This window comes from Trachinotus anak, unplaced genomic scaffold (genome assembly GCF_046630095.1).
Source record: "Trachinotus anak isolate AG129_WGS33_773 ecotype Australia unplaced genomic scaffold, CSIRO_AGI_Tana_v1 ptg000019l, whole genome shotgun sequence".
NCBI classification, from domain to species: Eukaryota; Metazoa; Chordata; class Actinopteri; order Carangiformes; family Carangidae; genus Trachinotus; species Trachinotus anak.
In genome coordinates this window covers 1,206,607-1,230,870 of record NW_027273870.1, presented here as the reverse complement: position 1 = coordinate 1,230,870, position 24,264 = coordinate 1,206,607, and the positions used below count along the sequence as shown (strand labels likewise).

At 41.7% G+C, this 24,264-nt stretch overlaps 1 protein-coding gene across 1 annotated transcript in view; it reads right to left on the bottom strand.

Moving 5' to 3' along the window:
• Positions 1 to 24,264, bottom strand: part of LOC139636721 (alpha-1,6-mannosylglycoprotein 6-beta-N-acetylglucosaminyltransferase B-like) — a 103,396-nt gene that overhangs the window by 54,984 nt on the left and 24,148 nt on the right. The window contains exons 3-7 of the mRNA XM_071505003.1: positions 14,565 to 14,715; positions 6,149 to 6,258; positions 2,960 to 3,036; positions 2,548 to 2,727; positions 169 to 333 (exon numbers count right to left, since the gene is read on the bottom strand). Of these exons, the coding sequence (XP_071361104.1) occupies positions 169 to 333; positions 2,548 to 2,727; positions 2,960 to 3,036; positions 6,149 to 6,258; positions 14,565 to 14,715 (683 nt within the window). The remainder of the gene's footprint in view (positions 1 to 168; positions 334 to 2,547; positions 2,728 to 2,959; positions 3,037 to 6,148; positions 6,259 to 14,564; positions 14,716 to 24,264) is intronic.

Below are 24,264 nucleotides of genomic sequence, written 5' to 3'. Positions count from 1 at the left end.
TTATACTCTCAAGATTGCATTGCCTGCTAGTGCATTAATGGATTCACTGTCGTTTCTATGTTGCACTTTGCATTTATCCATAACCAAAAAATATCCAAAAATGTTATTACAGTGCCTGATCACAGTCAAAAAAAAAAAAGTGCTTCATCCCTCCCCACTTCCTCTTACCTTCTTCTGGTCCCTCCATCGTTGCTGCAGCTTTGCATCTAGGCGGTTGGCGGCCGTTGCCCACTGTTGCGCAAGGCGGCGGATTCGGCGCTTCATAAAACTGAGGGACTCCTTTCCTGTTCCAACCTGGTCCAGAAGTACAGAGAGGTCTGTGCGGAAAGCAGCCTGGAGGGGGGGTGGGGGTGGGGGGTGGGGGGGTGGGGGGTTGGAGATCAAGAGAGGAAGAGTGAGAAGGTGGGAATTAGAGAGTTTTGCATTTAAGCAGCGTGGCTCCAGGGTTCAGTACTAGCTAAGTACTCTGCTTATCTTCACACTATCATGATGTCAACATTTCAATGAATACTTCAGTTTCTCCATCTAACTTTTCTGCAGTGACAAGCCTCACAGAGTTGCTGGCGTGGCTGTAGACTCTCAGTCTTCTTTGTTTTTTAATGACTTGCATTTCAGACCCGACTGAAAAGCAGCCGAGAGCAAGTGAGAAAAGATGTAAAAGAGAAGTGTGTCGTCTGCAGGTTTAAGAGCATCAGCTGATGTAACCTGTGCACGTGAGATGGTTATTCTATATTCTCTGTAAATCCAGGGTAACACTTACTGGAAAACAATCTTGCAACATGGTGCAATATTTGCCTCGTCAACACTAATATGTTAAAGAAGTAGTTCAAGAAAAATTGTGTCCCATTGTGAACCTTTCTCACTTTACTACTTTGGGACTTAGTCAAACAAAAGTCCAGAAAGATGTTACAACAACATGCAGTGCATCAACAGTGAAGCTTTTTCTCCGCTCAAAACAACCTTGACTCAGCTCTATGTGCATGGAAGAAACAGGGAAACTGAAACTGTGCACACAGAGACAAAATGCACACACCTCACTTTAATAACTACTTTAAACATTCATGATTGTCTTATGTTCCCAGGCAAACACTGGAAAACACTGATGAAGCCTCTGTAGCTGGGAACAATCTCAACCACTATATTCAGCTGTGTTGTGAAGTTTTTTTTTTCATTCTGTTTGGTGAACATCCAAATCCAAAGCTCCTCATTATCACTGCTCAGCCCCAGAGGGCACCTTCAGCTGCACTGTGTCACCAACGTGAGGAGCAAAGTGTTTAATATTAAAATATAGGCCACTTCATTGGCCTGCGATCAAACACAGTCAATATTATTAATGAATTTTAGTGCTTCTCTAAAAAGGTAAGCAATAAATAATAAATGTACGAAGAGATACTTTGATAGACTATTAACACATACTGTGATATTGTGGATTAATTTGTATAAAAGGAATGAAAGTTTTGTTTGCTCCATGACCTCAAAGTAAATGCCGAGTAAAATAGAGGGTAGAAGATAATGATGAGGGGGATGAGGCCTGTTTTAATTAGCAGAGAGTGAACCGGGTCAGATGAAGGTTAAGTATTATGTAGTGATGGGGGCAAACTGCTCACACTCCTATTACTGAACAGCATCTTCTGAGCAAAGGGACTCTTCCCTCCCGCTTCTGATTTTCAATTTTCTGTCTTTGTTGTTATTAAAGGTTTTCTGAGACAGAAGATACAAAGGCAACAATCTGGGCTTAATAACAGAGTGAGAAAAATATTCTTTATGGTTATTTTGTTTTTCATTTGGTTTTCATTTCACTCAAATTGAAACAACAACATTTAAAGTCACCACTCACACCATGTATTGTTTGTCTCCAATTAAAAACCTGTCGAATGCACAATAAAGAAATCATTATGTCAAGTCATTTATGGCCTCAGCAGATAATCTACGGTGGCCTAAAGGGGACAGTAGTTTCATTCTATCTTGAATGTATGACAGCTAAATAAAAAAACATGTGAACAGGGTGAAATGCAGTAAAGGTTGCTCATAATCATCAGCTGAATCCTTTGGCCCGAATCTCTACCTTAACAGTATTTTATGAATTTCAAAAGGAACTGTTGTCCTGTCTCCTCATGTACCTCTGCCATATGTCCACATTAACTTTGCTGAACTGAGATCGCTGGACTGTGTTCACTGTAGGTAAAGTTTCTATAAGACGATCTAGTTTTCTTGTTTTCACTGAGTTGTCTGCTTAAGCCCTGGCTTGTGAGTCATGGGTATTAACTCAGTAAAATGATGGTAAAGTTCAATAATGGAGAGACCAATATTCTGTCCACAGAGCAGCAGGTAGAAAGGTCTTCGTCCTGACAACAGATTCCAACATTTAACCAGGACTAAATGTAGTCTGTATTATCTCCTGTCAACGTTTGGACCTGTTTTCTGAACATCTTCTCTATGTAACTGGCAGCCTTCACTGACGTTGTGTTTCTGAATATACCTACATTCTTGTCTGACATTTTTTTTTGTCAAGTTCGCATTGTGCCTGTTTGTGTGTAGTCTCCTCACCTGTCTCCTAGGGGCCTTTGCCTGCTGTGCATGTTGAGTTGGGGGGCTGCTGTGGTTCCTCCAGGCCAGTGGTGGGCAGAACCACTCCACCTCGCTCAGGTAGATGAGGAAGGAGCAGTCTGAACCGTCCACACCGTAGAAAGCATAGCACGGATCTGACGTCCAACGTGCACGCATCCACTGTGCACAAACACACATCCACACACACATTATTATATATTCTCTGTCAGAGAAGATCTGAAAATAAAACTGACCAAAACTGTTGGTCACAGACTGGTTTCAGGCCACTGAACATTTGCTACCAGGTCATGAGACCATGGTGTGATTTAGCAAAAAATAGAGCTTTCAGTATAACATGTCAGAGTGCAAGAAAGGTATTAATCAAAATAAATAAATAAAAAAACCCACTTACATCTACTTTCCCTGGACACTCCGGAAAGCGTGGGTCTCTCGGTACTTCACACTGGCTTGACGTCCCATCTCTCACTGCTGAAAAGACACAGTGAGTTCAATTATACCTTCAGTTATAAAGTATTAATGTATTTTTTGTAGACTGGACCCTACAGAAGACGCCCTGCCATACAATCAAAAAAATCAAAGCCATAAATGATCAGTCAATATTTGCTTGTTGTGAGGGAAATACAAGTTGCTTTACCCACAATCGCTGCTGCTCCATTAGTCTATAGGCTCACTGCTCACTAGCTGAGCTCACTTAAATCAGTTGGCTCTAATGTGAATATTCATTCTCCAGTGAAGTTAACGATTCCAACTGCGATCACCCAGTGTAATATTATCTGTCAGCTCATTTGGCAACATATGGTGCATGCAAAACCTCTTTAAAATTCAGGTTTTAATCAATTAACTTTCACAAAATGACTGCAGACATGAACTCGTCTGACCCATAGACTCATCCCTCAGAATCACCAGGTTACGGTATCACTCACATTAACAGCTTCTCTCTTCTCGCTTGTGGACATTTTATGGCAATATTCACTTTCTCCCGTAACATCATCATTTGCAGTGTAAGCCGTATGTGCTGTTGGTGTCCATAAATCCCCATAACCCCCCCCCCCCCCCCCCCCGCACCATATCTGCTCTGCTGCAGTGCACACTATTCACTAGGCCTGACAACGCAGCACAGCCTGTCTCCCACTACTGCCAAGCATCCTAGGGCTATGCTAGCAAGTACGTCTGCTCACTTAGGCTGCACTCACTGCATTAATTGCTCCACTGACTTAGTTAACTGCTTCTCTGCTGCTGATGTGAGAAAAAGAAGGGAGGAGAGTGACAGAGAGAGAGAGAGAGAGAGACAGAGAGAGAGAGAGAACTGGAACGATATCGTCCGTGAAGGAACCAATGCAGCTTCATTTTCTCATTGTTTTTCTGTCTTTCAAACCCCCTCCCTTCTCTTCCTCTTTCTCTCTCTGGACCAACAAATTTGCCTTCTCTCCAGATTCCGTCTGTATCCATTTGCCTAATGAAAAAGAGACATTTCTCCACATAAGTCTTCCCCGGGGCCTCTCTCCATTGAGTGAGAACACACACACACACACGGACAGACACATGCTGCCTACAAATATGATTACAACAGCAACCACTGCAGCAACAATTGGAAATGTGGTCAACTAACTAGATAAAAACTTGACTCCTGTTCCTGCAAGACAAAACATAAAAGCCTCGTCTGTGCTCGAGGGGGAGGAAATTCCAATCACATCCTCTGTCTCTCTGTCTCTCCTGTCGCTCCCTCTCGCACATGCCTGACCATGAGATAAATAAACCGCCACTGAGCCGTATGATAATAAAGTCTGCCGGCAGTGTTTCAATTCATCTGTGATTAGAGAAAGCAGCAGTGTTTTCATTTTGGCGAGTGCTGTCCTCCCTGCAGATGCAGCGGGGAAAAACAAAAGGAGATGTAATACTCATTTATTCTCATGTAAAGAGTTGGGCAATTACCCTCAAGAGAAAAAGTGAGAGGAAAATAAGGAGGAAAGACTGATAATAATACTATATGTGTGTGTGTGTGTGTGTGTGTGTGTGTGTGTCACAAGATTTAAATTTGTTAGGTTTTGATTAGAAATGAGAAAGAGAAAGACAATAGAAAACAGCACGGTTGGTTGGACACACGACCACAGTGCCCTGCATGCTCAAGTGTGCTCGACCAATGACTTCATTACTGACTACTTTGATTTCTTATTACATCGCTTTCCTAAAAATAAAATAAAATAAAATCAGTCCACTATAAATTCTTCCTGGTCACTCCTCAGTTCTCTGTGATGTTCATGTTTTACAATTTTGCGCTGATATTTTTGACAACTTATTTTAACTTATCTTTACCAGCACAATCAAGCATTGTTCCAATATTGTTTTAACGGTTTAATGTTTTGGTTTTTGAATGGACGTGTTAGTGAAACAGCCACCTGTGTAATTTGGCAAAGGTGTCAGAAGTGATTTGTGTCAGGGGGAAAATCAGCTAAACAACCTCATTTACGCAAGTGTGTCTCTGTCTTACTGTGCATGTGTATGTCTGCAGATGTGTTTTGTATTCTCTTCCATTCTCCTGTAAATAACAGCAGCAATTTAAGCTTTGCTCCAATGCCAGCTGACAGCTGTGCAGGACTCCAGCTGTGCCTCAAGTTGAACATTACTGAAAAGCAACATGTAAACTGAGTTACTTTTTTCATGTGAAGGGATTTTTCTTAGTTTACAGTCTTTACCCTTCTCCCTATTCCCAGTCTAATGGTTAGAACCAAGCACACTGACAGTTTTACCTTATGATCTGCATCAGTAATACTGTACATCAGTTCACCTCTCTGTGTACTTTGTGAGCATGTGTAACCAGACAGAGGCAGAAAATCCTGTCAGATCCTTTGAATTCCTGACTGTGAGATAAACTGTTACAAACACTCATCATACTGTTGGTAGTTAACAACTTAACAGCAAAAACGAACTATTATCCTAAGAGTATTTATTACTTAAGTGGTTAGACTTGTGTATCATTTTTTGCTTATTGCATCTTTTGACATTAGTTTCTTTTACCAGATTTGTCTACTCTTTGTAGTGCTGTGTAAGTACTGTGTACTGTTTGTAACGCTGTATTCTGCCGGTGTCATGCCTCATATGCTGTCATGTGCACTGGGCGTCTGCCTCATGTGGCACTGTTTTTACAGTGTATGTTCTTATTTATTCATAGCCAATTTTGTGCCCACAGTGCAATCCAATTTCTCTTTGGGATAATAAAGTTAATCAATTATTTTTTTTATATAAGTCATAAGAGATGAGTGGGTTGGATCAGATTGTTATGGATTGTTATGTGCTTGTGGCCTGTATGCTTATTTATTGTTCTTGTAATTTAATTGTGCTGTATATTTTTTTATATAGCTGTTTGTAATTTAGGCTGATGAAGCCCAAGATAAGTATCGACACAGATTTAATTAAATATGTCAGATGAATTGCTGTATGATTAGATTGGTCAAGAGTCAAACACACATGATATCACTCACTTCTTGTGTCAGTCTTTATACCTACTTCAGTATGTCTCATGTACACAGATTGTTAATAAGAGGGGTAAAGGCATCTTGCAGTGATGATAAGGGTACTGCACCTCTTCCTTGCACCATGCTGCTCTGCAGTATTTGCTCCACCCTGATGGCCATGTTGGAGACGTTCTGGGCTATAGCTTGGATCCTCTCCACCAGGCCGGCTGGTTGAAACCTGCACACAGACACACAGACACACAGACACACACACACACACACACACACACACACACACACACACAAAAACGCAGAATGAAGAAGAGATAAAGGCATGTGACACTGCTGTCATACAATGTAAACTCAATTCACAAGTGCCAAAAAGCACTCTGCATTGGAGCAGAGCATCTCTACCACAGCCGTGCACTCATGGCAGTCAAAACTGCAACCGGCAGTTAAAAAACAAATCTCTCATTAGGCATCATTACCTCTTCCTTCAGTTCCTTTCTTACTTCACCTTCTTCCTCCCTCACTTCAGTCATGGGCCAGTCTCTCCCTTCCCTCCCTTATCTACTCTTTTACTGGTCTCACTGTTGTTTCTGCCTTTTTCTGACTCACTCTTTTCTCCTCTCCTCAGCCATTTATTCCCTGCTTCCCCTCTCTCCCTTTTTACATCTCAACAGATGTAGAAGTGTTAGTGAGAAATGCAAATTGGTAGACACTTGGTTGGAGCGTGAAATAGAAAAAGACCTGTGCTGCTAATACCACTTCCTTTGTGGGGTGAGAGACTTCCAATTCACATAATAAGATCTGTGGGAAATGTGTGTATATATGTGTGTGTATGTGTTTCAGTTTGCAACTGTTTGTGTTCACTGTAGTTTTGCATATTTCCAACGCAGCAGACTGCATGGCTGCACATCACGCAAAGACAAGCCTGCATACCCACACATGCTCATACTGCTGTGCCCATTATGTCCATTTAAATGACTTCAGTGTGCATTGTGTGTGTGTGTGTGTGTGTGTGTGTGTGTGTGTGCGTGTGTATGCGCACATTTGCATGAGTCTTCCTGTCTCTCCATATCGTCTAATCAGCAGATGGTATTAACCCTCATTAAACCCAGAGGCTTAAATGCAGCATAATAACACATCATTGCACATGATAATCAGAAATATTGATTGTGTATATGTGTGTGTGTGTGTGTGTGTGTGTGTACAGGATGGAATGCAATGCTGCTTAACTAACTGCCAACAGCAGCTGTGAGAAAAAGAGGTGAAATAATCCTGGAACCGGGGGAATACGTGAGGAGAGTGCGTTTGTTGCTTTACAAAGTATTAACAGAAAACAAGACTGCCATCAAAAGTCACAGGCAGTCTCCTCACTCCATTAACAGCTTTGTAAGTGTCACATGTAAGCATCATTAAGTGTGTTTGCATTCTCTTCAATATGTTTACTACCATAGCATGCATGTGTATTTCAGGGGCAGCTGCTTTCTGCAAAAACTAAAACTGTGCTGCAATGTGGAATTATTAAATGATGTACAGTACTTTTGTTACGTAAGATAAATCTTTTACTTAAAGACCAGTCGCTCTGTATCTACATTTACATTTACTTATTTGGCAGATGTTTTTATCCAAAGGGAATGGTGAGGGAAAACACTAACACTAACTTCAGAGCAGTAGACTTTGGTATAAGTACAGAGTATTATCTATTCAATTAGTTGAAGTGCAAGCAGATCAGGTAAAGAGATGCACCAAAAGTGCATAGTGCATATTATATGGTAGTTTGGCATGTTAGGGTGAGGAGGTGCTCTCAGAAAAAAAAAGTCTCCAACAGATTCTTGAAGAGCAGCAGACTGACAAGTGGCCTTTTAGGCAAAAGAACAGACACGCTGCCGCATTCTGGACCATCTGTAAGAATTGTTCATGAACACAGGCCCACCAGAGGAGCACTGCAGTAATCGAGGCGAGACATAACCATGGTCTGGACCAAGAGCTGGGTGGCGTACCGAGTCAGGGAAGGCCTGATTTTTCTTATGCTGTGTAGTGCAAAGCAGGACGACTGGGAGACAGATGCCACATGGTCAGAGAAGGATAGCTGGTCATCAAACATGACACCCAGGTTTCTTGTGACCTTGTTTGGGTTGAGAGATGAGGAGGCGATTTTGATAGCGATGTTGTGATGGAGAGACTGATTGGATGTCATCTGCACAGTAGTGGTATGAGAAGTGGAGTGTAAGTGGATAATTGAACCCAGGGTGGTAGTGTATATTGCGAGGAGAAGACACCCCAGTACCAATCCTTGGGGAACACCTGTTTGTCCTTTCCAAGGCACACTGAAGGAATGCCCAGTGAGAGAGAATTCAAACCAAGAAAGCGCTTTACTTGAGATGCCCATATTGCAGAGTACAGGTAGCAGGATGTCAAAGGTGATAGGTCCAGCAGGATAGGAACTGAGAACTGAGCTGCAGCTCTAGCAGCCTTTAGGGCTTCTGTCACAGACAACAGAGGCATTTCAGTGAAGCGAAGACTGATTTGGAGCCAGCCTGGGACGTGCTTGTAACCACTCCCTTGTTGCCCTGACACTCGCAACAACTGGCTGAAACTTGCAGTAATAATGCTCAATTCATGTGCTTTTCAAGTAGTAGCGAGGAGACAGAACACAGGACTATGTGTGAAAGAGATTAATAAGAAGCAGCACTTGCAGTAAAACTGCAGCACCCACACACCCTGTGAGCTTGCCCACATTTTTGCAGTGAAGTAAAGAACAAAAGGTTTGTTTCTGGGGGCATGAGCTTTTTCACTCTCCCCTGCTGCCCTTGCAACAACTGTCCAAAACTTGCAGTAATAATACACAATTAATGTGCTTTTAACTCAGGGGGAGCAAACCTAAAGTACACTCTAACTCATCAAACTCATAAGGGATATCCACAATGCTGAGTCTGTGCTTGTTTCTGTTCCCACGAAAAGACTTGGACTCTTGAAAAATCTCATATGGTAACAAGGAGCTTGGTCACTGGTTGGTTACACTGGTGCTAATTAACGTTAAGACACATCTGTGCAAGCTGAAAACAATGGGATGTTGATACTCTAGTAAATGGGGAGCTTAACCATCAGACTCAGCTCCCTCTTCAACAGTCTGAGCTTTAGTGCTGCTGCAATACCAGCAGCATCGACAACCAGACCCCAAGGTACTTGAAGCCCTCTCAGGCCGAGGGCGGCAATCCGCTGTTTTCTGGCAGAGTGCCACAGCCTCAGACCTGGAGGTGCTGACCCTCATTCCTGTCGCTTCACAGTTGGCTAGAAAATGTGTTCTCTGCAACTGACCTGAACATATGAAGACATCATTGTTTCTATCAACTTTTCTAATATGGGATCAATTCATAGTTTTGTCAGGACTATTCTTGCATTCTACACCACAGACATTTGGGAAGAATAGACATTAATTTTTATTATGGCCAGTGTGGTTATTCAGCCACTACTTTCCTCTCACCTGCTAACAGCTACAACTAAAATCTCCTCTATGTAAATAAACCTTAAAACACATGCTTGGCATGAAAGCCCAATGAAACAGTTATAACAATAACAGCATATGACAGAACTAATTATAACTGCACTCCTCCATCCTGTGCAAGTGAGGCAAATACTGTATTGCATGTGTTAGTGAAAGTTATTGCCTTATATTGTCTTATAATGAGAGCCAAAATTATATTAGGCAATAAAATTAAATTACAACATTAATATCATTACAAGAGCATTTTACAAACGTTCCCAGCTATAGAGGATTATTACTGCCATGGTACCCAGATGCAATGTATCTGGCCTGAAGGATAAAACCTTTGCTTGCTAAGCTGGGTAACCCCTGTTACTGTAAAGCTCTCTTTGGGGGGCTTGACTGTGACTGTGTAAGTGACTATGGCCTCCATAAGACGTGACCTTCTAATCTCACCTTTAATGTCTGCTACAATGTGAACTCATCCCTCGAGATGAACACACAGAGAGGGAGAAAGGGAGCAAATAATAGATGGAGTCACTAAGGAAGAGAAATGGATGAAAGACTGAAGGGAGAGGATTTCACAATTTCAAACAGGGCAAGAAAAAAACACATGAGACAGACAAACATACAGTGAGAGCTGAGGAAAAACTGAAATAGAAGCAGGCAGAAAATAAAGAGAAGGAGATCAACCGTCAACAGCAAACAGACCAAGAGTACCAGGGGGACCTTTCTGTCAGGAAAGGAAGGATAAAGTAAAGAGATCCTCTGCGCCTTCGTGTGGAAGCCAACAAAACAGCTTGACTGAAACATTAAACAATGATCATGATCAAAGAATACCAGGATATACATAATTGATGGCCCACTGTTGCATGCTACTCGCAATGAAGCTTCATCCCTTTTAATGAATGCAGACAGTTGGCTCTTTTACAAATGAGGGAAACAAAACAGAAATGAGGAAGAGCAAAGAGAAGACAAAACGGGAGGAAAGTGTAGGGGGAGAAGAAACAACAGCAGGAAATCTACTGGCAGATGCCAGGCAGAAGTAGAACACAGAGAGAGAAGCGGTAAGAGAAAATCAATGACAGCCAGAGGAAGCGTTTCCACAGATACACATAAAAATGTATTTTCATGCTATCCATATTTCTCTTTCCCTCCCTCTCTATAATATAATGAGCTCATCCTCTTAAGGGAAGAGGACAGTTCTGGCAGAAACCCATCAGCTGAAGCTGTGACAAGGTGTCAGCATGTGTGCTTCTGTATTTGGCCGACGTCCATTTGTTTGCGTGTACGCTGACTTACTCCACTTGATGTCATGATGTTAAAACATCACACTCCACGGCGCTACTTTCACACGTAGACACACAGACACAAATGCCAACACACATGCACGAATGCTCAGACACACGGACTGTACAGTCTTACAGGAAGTTAAGGTTTGCGTGATGGTTTATTTCTCCCACTGATCTATGTGCATCAGGAAAAATGAATAAAAGATATAAAGGAAGAATTCACGTGTCTATTATGATGCCTACTTCCAGCAAAGCCACAGTATGACATTGACTTGAGTGCTGTGGAAAAGAAGGCCTTCTGGGATAAAGGTTGTTATCCATCTAAAGCTTAGATGGGTGCTTAAGGGAGGAGAAATAGGTAAAGCCGAGTCAGAGCAGTGATCTTCAGAGAGCATACGCCTACGGGGAGATTTACCAATCTCCCCTCACATCCACTGCACTGTAAAACGGCGTGAATCGACTCTGCATCCTTTTCTCCCCCTTCGTCTCTCCCTCTCTCATTTTCTCAGGCTCTTTTACTGTCCCTCTTCCTCCCTCCTTCCCTCCCTTCCTCGTTACTTTCCCTCCGTTTTCTGCTCTAACGAGTGGCTGCCCTGTGGGCGAATCGCAGGCTGGGGTCTCAGACATCAAGTCCCATTCGCCGCTACACGGGAGTGTGTCAGCACCAATGAGGCTCACACGAAGATGAGACTCCCGCCCAGTAGATGTGTGTGTGTGTGTGTGTGTGTGCATGCCTCTTTCTGTGAATGTGTGCCTGACTGGCCTGGATTTGGGATATGTTTTTATAAAGCTCTCTCTCCCCATTTGCTCCTCTCCCCGCTGGCAAAAATCACACTTTACCACGTCACTCAGACCAACCAACTATGTTCCTCACACACTCTCTCAGTCTGTGTATGTATGTGAGGGCACGAGGAGGAGTAAGAGCTGCAAGGAAATATAGTAAACAGAGAGCGAGAAAGGAAAGAGAGAGAGGGTAAAAGTAGAAATAAAAAGGCAAAGATAGAGATATGAGCGATAGAATGAAGAGAGACTTCAGTCCAATGATTGTTACTGTTGTGAGATTTAGTGTGTGTGTGTATGTGTGTGTGTGTGTGTGTGTGTGTGTGTGTGTGTGTGTGTGTGTGTGTGTGTGTGTGTGTGTGTGTGTGGATATATGTGTGTGTGTGTTACATGCCCACCACAATTTCCCTGGTCAATATCGTTTTCATTCTGCTTCCTGAATCAGACATTTCACTGCAGCTATTATAGCTTCACTCTGAGGATCCATTCAGCCCAAACCCAACAACACTGTACTGACAGAAATTATTAAATGGATTTTTATACAAAGCATTCTGGTTTTGATTTCACATTGTTCACAAAGCGCTACAGAGGAAGACTAACTCTTTCAGAAAGAATTCACCTCAGAAGAAACTAAGATGTCACCACATGCAGCAGAAGTTTGTACAAATTCCTGAGCTTTGTTTTCTTTGGCTCAGTGAATGATGTTTAAATTTGATGTTAACTGACTATAACTCAATCATATCATGTTATGTTATGATGCATAAATTATAAGATAACATCATATGATGTTATGTGTGGTGCATCAATTAGTACTAAAATTTTTTTTGATAAAACTTGAAATGGAAAGTTTTATTTACAAGATATGTATTTTTTTCAATTCCTTTTTTCAAAGCTTGATTTTACAGGAGTGTAAGAGCCAAATAATCACAGCAAAGCAAACCAGCAGTGGGCGGCAGCACGCAGCACCTCCTCAGACTGAACTCAGGTCATACGTAGGGGTTTCCAGTTAATTCTGCTGGAGTGATCACAGATTGTTGCAGCTCATTAAATTATGCTAAATAATGAAATAATGTTTTCAAATGTAATAATCTTTCACATAGCATTATTACTTATTGTTAACCAGTCATTGTTCTTTTCATTAGAGGTAATACATATGGGGGTAAAATCACCAAATCACAATTGCATTCTCTGCTACAAATGTGTTTAATTGGTTTAATGCCAACTGAGTGTAATGGGAAGCCAAACCAAGCTGAAGGCACTGTGAGCAAGGGTGAAGCCTGGCTCTCAGCTGTGCCACTCGGGACCCACGGATAAACCCATGTATGATGCTGTTTTGTTTTTAAAGTTATATGTATAATTTATTTTAAGTTTTTTTTGGCAATTTTGCCTTTGTTACAGTCAGTGACACAGAGAAAGGGAAGTTGGGGAGAGAGGTGCCACAGGACAAACTTGAACCCGGGCCACTGCGGGAAGGACTAAGCCTACACGGTACAAACTCTACCAGGTGACAACATAAAACATGCAGAGGTGTTCAGTGAAGGTTAAAATGAAACCAGTTATGACCAACATGATCAGTTGACATCTTAAATAATCCAAAGGCGTCGAAATACATGCAACACATATCCATGGAAACCATTTCCATCTCTACCTTCCTTCCCATACAATGTGAATTTAGCATAGAATGCGCTGGTACTTTTAGACAGTAAATAAAAATTAATCACTAATTATAGTTAGTTAAAGAATAACTAATATCATACCCCATCTGCATTAGAGAGATAATGCAATAAATCTTTCCGTCATTTATCTGAAAAGCATTAGGCTGACAACAAGTCCAGTGGTTCAGGGAAAACTGTTCACTAACCTAAAACAGGATAGTCTCACAACATTGATTTCAGCTTCCATTTGACCCGAATTACACCCTGACCATAACCCTCTCTCCAGCCAAACTGCCCCCTTCAAGGCAATAACTGCAAATTGATTCCTGTTACAGTTACACACGCACATACCGTCCTACTTACAGTCCCTGACAATAGACAGAGTTACACCCTGTAGCCTAAGAGTGGAGCTGCTTCCTCCACATTAAACAGCCCATTACTAGACATTGATTGCGGTTAACACCGACGCCAGACCATATTAATCGTTCCATCCTTCCGCTCTAGTGCCTTGGCGCAGATCTGAACCTGAGCGTTTATCCAGGATCATTTAACAAAGTTCGAGGAGGTGAGGGGATTTCTGTCAGTGTGTATCTCATCACTCCTGCTGCACTGAATTCAGCTGGGCTGTTTGAAAAGGAAAGCAGTCGGAATGAAGAGCATGTTAGACAGAAAAGACAAATTGGATGTTTTGGCGCTAAGGGGGCAAAGGGAGGAGCAATTTGATAAAAGCAGCAGCAGCAAGGTCATACAAGACTTGTCTGTGTGCAGCAGCGATTTTGAGGTAATAGGCAGCAATTTCCACAAGTGACTATACGAGGAGGAAAAATGAGAATGAAGATGAGAACGAAACACAATCAGGTGCAGAGTTAAAAGGAGGGAAGATAGAAGTCATGACTACAGCAGAGTGGAAACAGAGAGGTGATGTGCAATATGAAAGACAATGAGGAATATATCTTAAATATGATCGTGTCATTATACAGTTTGATGTCTGTACACTGTAAAGTCCAATCAGCTGCTTTCTGTTTATAAAAGCATCCTGATATAATAAAAAAGACCTCATTTGAGTGCAAAAATAATGCTTAGACTATTAATGCCATAATGTCCATACTGTATCAAATTACAGTATTAATTTCATACTAAAGTTTTTGAGTCATTTACTATCATGTTTTCACAGAACATATTTTTACAGAAAAAAAGGGAAGGCACCAAAATAAATGATTCTCACCATAACCATTTACATCTGGGGAGTACTGAGTAATGTAACGAGAATTGTGTTGATTGTCACTAACAGAATAAGGCTGTAAAATAAAGGAAAAACCCAGCCTACCTGTTGATAGCAGAGCTGAGCTCATCCAGGCGCCGTGCATCGGTGGTGGAGGTGTTGTCAAGTTTGGACAGGCTGTCCATCCTCTTCAGAATCACCTCCAGCATGTCACTGATCTTCCTCAGCACACCACGTGACTCCACGCCTCCCAGCACTGAGTGGAGGGACAGACATGGAGGGAGAGACAGGAGATGAGTGAGAAGCTGGACGCTGGAGTACGTAACGGAACAGCATGCGCATTAATCACAAAGCCCGCAGCTCGTCTGGCACAACATACTGTAGTTGATTTTGGCTTTGGTTTTGTTTTAGACACCTGTCTCTGTGCACTTTGATGCAGTGTAGATGAAAAGCAAATTCCCTTCTCTTGTGTGCCAAACAATGCAAAAGTCCTTAATTAAATTTGTTGATTCTGTGTCATGCACCAGTGGCAGCTGAAACATATAATGAGTAAAAAAAAAAAAAAAAAAAGACAATTCTTCTTGAATTGGTTAAAAAGCTGCCACTACATTTCACTGGGTTTGTAAGGCAACATTTTTGTCTAATAACTTATGAGCGTAAATGACAAAGTGGGGCTGCAGTAGAGAACAGTATCAGCTATAGATTCACCCCATTCACCCCATTTACCCACTGAAACGTTGGTGTTTGTCATGGTCAGTGCTTCAAAAGTCGTGTGAAATCCAAACAGTGTGGTAGGTAGTGAAATTACACAAGTCCTCTCTGAGAAGGACAGATATACAATGTGTTGTAGGTAGAACCTAGCTAATGTTTCTGAGTAAGCCTCCAACAGAATCTTCACTCATGCACAGATGTGATGCGGTTCCATTTGAACATGCAGGAGGTTTGACATATTGTAGTTACAGGGTATCACCAGGAAGGAATCCTTCAGAACTGGATGGCTTTACAGTTTTCATCTCTTTTCTCTTCGATGCTTCAGTAAACGCTTCCACTTTAACTGTCTTGGGTCTCCTCCTGAACAGTTCTTCCATCAGCTCACAGGATTTCCATCACAGCTCTGAGATGATGTAAGGCAGTTGGGTGTCACTTTTTTTGCAGCTGCAATGAACATCCTGAATGCTGACACACACAGAGACAGTCCCTGAGGAGAAAACCCACCCTTACCATAATACCACTTTAACCCTGAGAGAGCATCTCCTCTTCACTTGAGCCTGTGTGTTATTCCTTATCTTAAAGTCTAAAAGCCAACACATTAACCTGTGCATCTACAGCTTTAACTCTCGTTTCCTCTGCCTACAGCAGTGCATGTTGCCCAGTGCTCTATTTTGATCTCTCATCATATAGTGGGTTTTGTTCAGGCCAGACACCCAGACATTCAGGCGTAGGACGTCTGAATATGAGCTTACCATCATATCCTTCAGTACCCTTTGATATGAGAACGAGACTTTCACCAAGACCGAGTTATGAAAAGCCAGGAACTAATTATGCTGAGGCTCTTTCTTTTTCTGTCTGTGTCTGTGTGATAGCCAAGTTATTTCGTTTGCTCACACAGCAGAGATGGCTGTGGACAGCGAGGATGTAGCTGTGTGTAAAGATGAATGCGCTGGCCATCAGAGCTGAAGAGTGAGACTTAACACAAATGAGCGCACACACACAGAGATAGTGAGGGAGAGAGGTAGAATATACTCTGACTGCACAAAAGGTGTACCAGACCTCATTAGAATAATTACACCGACACTGGCAAGGTCGCCGTGTCTGTGAATTCAGTCATAATGGCCCAGAACGAGGTGACTGAAAGGTGGAGACACAGATGGAAAGCTTTTACGTCTTTGAAGAATTAACATCTACTGTGTATATCCAGCTCATCATCTCTAAGTGCTAATTGAAAAAAAGTGAAACTCCAAAGAATCAGACACAAGAATAATTGTGGCTAAAGGTGCACAGTTTATCCCCCCCCCCATCTCAAGGTAATGGTGATGAGCCAGAGAGATCAGACAAACTTACTCTTTCAAACACCAGAGACACAAATTGTACTATATGGAAATATTTTATATTGTTTCCTTTTTCCAGAAAATATTAAATGATATAAATCTTCATTAATCTCTCATACTTTGCTGTTACCTCACACCTGGAGTCAACACGTGTCTTGGATGATCAGATACAATAATGTTATCTGTACTGATAATTCCTATTTGTCCATTGTATTGTTCTTACTTCTTCTGTGTCATGTTCCTTTTTTTGTTTTATTTGTCTTGTCTGGTGTTTTAGAAAATTGTTAAATAAATAAAGTCTATCATTATTATTATCACACTATAATAATTAAAACCAAAGGTCAAAAGCGCCTCCATTAAAAGTAACAGTTCGACATTCATGTAAATGTGATGAAATAAAATCCACCTAATTAACATCTAAAGCTTGTTAATTAACATGACATATATATTCTGTGGCTGGAGCCAGAGGCATCTTTAATAATATGTCATCAGTGGACGTATCATTGCGTGTGCAAACCCAATATGGAGACACACGCAAATTAGACAGATGCCAGAAAACGTGAAGTGTAAAATACAACACTTGTCAAAAATGGATTGTCGTGATGCTGGCAGATGGTGAACAAGAAAAATTAGGTGTTCATAAAAATGACAGCTTTAAAGACTTGATAATCATGAAAAACTAATTCTAGTGTGTACACAGGTGCAATTATAACCAAAGCATATGAAAAGTCAACACAATCCAAGCACAGCCACACATGATAACGCAGAGTAAAGAGAGACGCAGGAGATCCGTCCACTTCAATCTGATGCCATCATTAAATCTTCAGTAACCAAACACAATGCAGTAAACAACTAAATAGGATACAGCTCAGGACATGAGGGACACAAAGGTCAGCGTGTGTTCTCCAGGACTCCCATCAGAGCACTTGGTCGGGCCCATATTGACACTGGAAAACACCTGGATTACGCTGTCTGACCACTCTGTCACATCTCATGTCTGCTGCTTGACAGGCAATTACAGCCAATGGGCTCCAGTGCCTAACAGCGCCGATGCAAGGTCATTGTCTGTCTCGATCCCTTCCAGCAGCAGATGGAAACCTAAGTTCAGCGAGTTATCTCCACAGCGACAGATGTATTCGTCTGAGACTGACAGTGTCATGTCCTTTGCCTGTGATGGATCGCGGTGTCAGGGTGTGCCGATGGGTCGCTCTTTGTGACTGGCTGATAATGGATAGCATCCATGTTAAGGGTCAAACAAATTGAAGGAGTGGCCAAGTTGAGAAAATGATCATTCATGATTCAGGCTGAACAAACATTCAGTGCGTCTCCCAGATTACAGTCCTGGCAAAGCCTCTGAAAAAACATCAGGATGTCCCCACCCACACACACTTTAGAGTCCGTTTGGTTTGCTAAAATCCTGCTACTTTGAATTACTGTTTAAAAGGTGCTTTGTGCTTGGGTGTTCATAAACTCCTATATGAGAGGATATATAACACCAAAGTAATATTACAGTACCCCTGCTGATAGACAACAGCCACAAACAACTGTGATGTTCAGCAGCGCAATGAGCAAATAGGGATGATTCAACAAAGCCTAAAGGTACAAGAGATCCAAAAAGTCAAAGAATATATCTTTCACATATTCCCATGTAGCAAATATCATTTTGGGTCTGGGGGCTGATTGTTCTCTGTCAGTCTTTTTGTGTCAAAATTAGTCCAACAAGCTGGAAAGAAGCTTCCTGGGTGACAAACAACCAGTTGTGAGAAATGAGGTCTGTTTGAAAGGCAGGTCCTTCACTGTGCACAGTGATGATGGACTCTGATTTAATGTGTTTGACCAAGGTGACCAAATACCAAATTAAAAGGACAAGTGGAAATATTAGTGGCCAATAGCTTGCTTAAATGATATAATTATACAGAAAATGACATTCAGACATTCATTCAGAGCTCACTGGTGTAAGGTAAGGACACAGTGACCCGAGGTTTGGAATGGAACAGAAAGATGATAAACAGCAGCAAGAACATTACTGCACAGATGGAGATGGTTTGACTTCCTCAAGCTTCAAAGCAGTGGAGTCAAAAACAGGAGTGTGTCTGTGGGTGATTCTGACAATGCAGGCACAATAGCACCCTTAAAAACTGATAACAGAAATGAAAAAATCAGGATATAAAAGACAAGAATCAACAAGAGAAGGATGAACAAAGAACATGGCCAAGAATCCAAATTAAAAGTAGTATCAAATTTCCTTTTCTGTGTGTCTGTATTGAGCCTCCAGTTATTGTTTGTAGGCTCACTCTGATCAGTCTATCAGTGATCACAGATTACATGGAAATTAATAAGAGAGCTCTCACTGATAGCTCATTATTTGGTCAATGTATTGAAAACTTCAGTCTGCTCTGTACAATATTCGCTCTGAAGTCAGAAGAAAACTGAAAAAAGCTCATTTCTTTAGTGTTAATCACAATATATTTGTCATGCAGCACAAGAGCTTGTTCATAAAGCACCACAATTTACTGACCACAAAAGCCAAAACCAAATACCTTTCAGTTCTAACTGCAGTGTTGCAACCAAAATGGCAAAAGTGGAATTATAAGGTGTCTGAACTGCAGCAGATGCTGGCCTGTGTCACAAAAACCTACCTGACTGTGAGCTGAGGGTGTTACTGCTGCTTTCACCTTTTGTTCAGCTATGAAAAATCACGTTAAGCCTCTCTGAATGCACATATGTACATTTGGAAAATTACCAATGCAGAAGCCATCATTCACATGCATGATAAAAACTGCATTACTTGGTGGTTATTTCACTTATATCATGACACACTGAGACCTAAGTTGTATTAAGGTCCCTGCTGAAAGCAAATATTCTACCTCTGAGTTATAGCAGCTTATAACAGTGACGGTTGCCTCAAGGACCAGGTTACTAAAACACCACGTTCAGCAAAAAGCCTTTTGGCAAAATGCATCATGGACCAGTCCAGTGAAAGGCACGCACTGTGTGCCGTATTTCTGAGTTGCGCTAATAATAAGTCATTGTGCGTCAGTTACCTGTTAATGAAAGACTTCATGATGAAGTCGCTCATCTTGATCAATGTATGCATTTCATCTGACATGTCACTACCCTGCAGTTTCAATTATGCTGTAATAATGGCAACTTTAACCCCAGGAGAAAGATAAAATAGAAGATTAAAATGTGGGGAGAAAAGTGAAACTTCTAAAGTGACACCAAATAACCAAATTTATAATTTACTTTAATTAGAAGTGTGCTGCGACTTATTAACTACGTATGAAGCAATAATTTATGTCAAGAGATCAAACAAAAGTGGTTTTTTAGGCCTTCAGTCATGAAGCCCAGAGTTGTGGCACTGTGTGAGTGGCTACCTGTTTGTGTTTGTATGAGATAAATGCAGACTTAATACTAAAGGAGAGTAAAAGCAGGGAGCCACAGAACCAAGCTGCTGGCATACTATTTCATGCCGTGTTTGGCTTCCCCCACTGGCATTGGGTGGAATACAATCAGCATGCACACACACACACACACACACACACACACACACACACACAGCAATGCTTTAGCCACCATATTGGACTGAATATTTAGTGTCACAGCACATCATATTTCTCCTGAGGACTGAATTGCGTGAAGCGTGAACAGAATTCTTGTTAGTGTCTCTTAACGGACAACTGAAAACTGAGAGAGAGACTGTTTGTGTATGTGTACTGTCATGCATGTGTGTATTTGTGTGTGCACATCCTGTGCCTACACAAAAAGTTGGCACTTTTTCTTTAACTGTTTTCAGCTTCTGAGCAGCTGAATAGTGACAGTGGGAACAATTAACATTAGTGACTGGAAATTAAATTCACCAACCAGATGCAGCTTCACTAAGACTTCACTCAGAATACTGAAATGAATATAACAAGTCACTGTGTGTGTCCCTGTGTATGTGTGTGAACGTACTTGTAAAATGAGTTCATGAAATAGCCAAAGCGGGTCTGTCTGCTTGACTTTGTGGTAATGGGAATGACAGAAAGGGTCACACAATATAAAATAGCTATGACTTCTCTCCATCAAATCCTTTTATGTCACTAACTCAAGAAAATTCACATTTCACTCAGGCTGAGAGCATTTGTCTGTGTCAACTGCAACATCAGAAAAAAAAGATTTTTCACATCTCAGCACAGGAGGATAGAAGAAGAAGACAGTCTAAGTATGACTGGTGATTAGTGTAAGACTGAGGCATCTGCTGTGTGCAAGGTAAAATACAATGGATTCCTTTATTACTGTTGAACGCTCATCAAAACTGACGGTTTAAAGCAGTGGGCTTCCTTCCATTAAAAGTGCATGATTGTGCCCTGAGGTGCTCCAGCAGCCTGTGTAAGAATGTGTGTGTGTGTGTATGTGTATGTGTGTGCATGTGTGTGCTTGTATAAAGGACAGAGGTCATAGAGAGGGCAGCAGGGAGAGGAGATGGTTTTGTTCTTTTTTAGCCCAGCTAACTGAATTAAACTGAATTAAAGTGCAGGAATCATGGATGAAAAATAACATGACCACATGTTTTTACTGTGTGTATGTATGTGTAACAGAGGTGTTTAGATTCACAGTGCATTCAGGAAGTACTCAGCTTTTTGACATCTTGTTATGTTGCAGCCTTTTGTTTTCCATCATCATTCTACACTGAATACCCCATAATGAGAAATTATATATAGCACCTAAAGGATGCTCAGACTGTAAGAAACAAGATTTTCTGGAATGATTAAACCAAGATTAAACTGTTTGGCCTCAATTCTAAGTGTCATGTGTGGAGGTTACCAGGCACCACCTGCCCAATACCATCTCAACAGTGAAGCGTGGTGGTGGCAGCATCATGCTGTGCTGTGGGGGTGGTTTTCAGCAGCAGGGGCAGGGAGACTGGTCAGGGCTGAGGGAAAGCTCAAAGGAGCAAAGTAGAGATATCCTGAATGAAAACCTGATCCAGAGAGCTCTGAACCTCGGACTGGGTCAAAGCTTCACTCTCCTACAGGACAATGACCAAAAGCACAAGGGCAAGTCAACGCAGGAGTGGCTGAGGGACAACTCTGTGAGTGTCCTTAAGCCTGAGCCCTGACATGGACCCAGTCAAACATCTCTGGAGAGATCTGGAAATAGCTGTGCAACAATGGTCCACATCCAACCTGACAGCTGAGAGGATCTGCAGGGAAAGTGGAGGGGTCTGAATACTTTGTGAATGCAGTGTAGATTAGTAAAGCCCAAGTGGAGTACGGTTCATATTGATAGTCTAAAACTACTAATCAAATAGAGCACGATTCCGTAAAAACTGCATTTTGAGATTATAAAAACTGAAAACCTCAAGTGAAAGTAGAGAGGAATGAGTATTCACCTGCAGCGGAGTTATGGCACTTTGAAAACGTTTCCCTGTCTCCACATCTCAAGCACGACCGAGCTCAGTCTGTGAAAATGAAACTGTCTTGAAGCAAACTCTCTATCATTTGATATGTGGTGCGTTTGTGAGACAGCTCTGAACTATAAACCTTCCTTCAGTGAGTCAGCCAATCGTGTGTGTGTGTGTGTGTGTGTGTACGATTGTCTTTTTGAATATGGTTGTTGTTGCACACGCCACACATGGTGAGTGACTTACTCATATGTGACCACACATACACACACATACATCTGCTTGCATAACTTATTATGTGTGCCAGAACAGGGTGATGTTGTGATTGGCTAGGTGGGGGTGGTGGTGGTGGGGTGGGGTTGTGTTTGCATATTCATGAGAAGAAAACCATTTACGGTTTGATGAATGCTGACAGAAGAGCCTGCTGGATAGGAGTTGACACAGCTAAATTAACTGGAGACCGATGTCATTTTGTCACAGGAGCACACACACTCAGAAACACACACCTACACTCGGACTGGCAGACATGACTGATCGCTACAGGAACATCCACCACCCCAAAAGAAAACTGTGGTATAATTTCACACGGGGAAGTGAACATGTAAAAAACACAAACCTTTCTCTCCGGGATAAAAATCAGGGCATTGAGGCTTGAAACGATGATTTCACATGATACATTAAGAGATGTTTCATCAGTGCTTAATAACTCCATAGGCTCATAAATGTTTTGTGTGAGATATTCCCACTCAGTGAGTATAATCTGATGCAGGGCCTCCAGCTGTGACACAGAAAATGCAGTCCGAGTGACATCACCGTGGGTGCTGCCATGGCGTCCCGCCTGTTGTTTCCCATTATTCACTGTCAGCTGCAGGAACTGTGTGGAGGTGACGGCATCATCACAGTCTGTCTCGGCCCTTCAGGTTAAAGAGAGGCTTTAGGACCCAGACAATCCACAGGAATACTTATTAATTAACACATAGTGCATGTTTACCTGTGCATGCTCCTCACTTCTTTCCCTCCCTCCTTCTTCAGGCCTCCTTAAATCTCTTTTCCCTTTCCCCCATCTCTCTCTCATCGTCATCCTCCTCATGCCCTTTTCTTGCTCCCTCACCTGATTCTTCCTTCTCTCCCACCACTTCCCCCTCCCTCTCCTCTGCAGTGAAGGAAACAACAAAATCAACAGTAAAACTATTCCCTCAGCCCTCAGCGGCCAGACAGACAGACAAAGTGGAGCTTAATGCTCTGCTACCACTCCAATCTCCAGTACATCTCCTCTTCTCGATTTCCACACCCACATTCAATTACTACAAATTACATGCAGTTTAATTATTATGGCGTAGGAGCTCTGCTGTTCATTAGCTAAAGAACGGCAAATCTGAGTGCAGAGAGAGAAGAGTGGGATGGAGGTTTCTTTAGCTGCACGCTGGGAATGAAAGTATAGAACGGGAGCAGGGTTTAGGCAACGAAAATACGACAAATGAAGCATGAAGGAAGTGAAACATCATGTTGGCAATAAAGTAAACACAATGAATGCCAATGATCGAAAAGACAATTTTATAAGATGTACGACCAGAAGTGATGGGATGATCAATGAGCTACTTTGTACCCCACAGCAAAGAATAGAATAGAATAATAGTAGAACCAGCTGGCAATGATAAAAAAAAAAAAAACAACAAAAAACACTTGGCTCCATCTTATTCCTCCTCTTGGTTCAGCTCTTGAAATATTTATTGTTCATTTGGTTTTGACATTTTCTCACCAGTCATTCAGCAATGTCAAGGCAAATTGGATTTGATGATGGAGATGGGACAGATGAGAGGATATTAAAAGACATAAAGAAAGAAAGACAGCTACAATGCCTATTAATGCTGACACTGTCTGTCACTCCTCTTTTGTGTGCTCCTCTCTTTCAAAGTGATCGAGGAGGAGATGAAGAAAGACTGTGGAGGGCTGTAATCTAGCTCTTTGTCTCTCAACCGATTTAACCCTCATCCTCTCCCCCCTCCCCCGCTCACAGAGCCTCTTTCATCTCTTATTTTATCTCAATTGTACTTTTTGTTTTGAGGATGTCACATTCCAAGTGGGCAAGGATCCTTCTCTCCTTTTAGTATTGTCCATTCTTCTTTCATCTGCCATTTCTTTTTATATTCCTCCTCTTATCCTTCATTCTCTCTCCCTTTAATTTTCACTCTTTCGCTCTCTGTCATTTCGATTTATCGTAGTTTATCTTATGATGATGACACAGGATGAAAAAGTGAAATCACTGAGCTCGCAGACGCAGCCACACAGACGCACACCCAAACAAAGCACTTGAGACGGACGAATAAAAAACAATATTTGAATAGAGACCAAATTGCCTATACACATATGC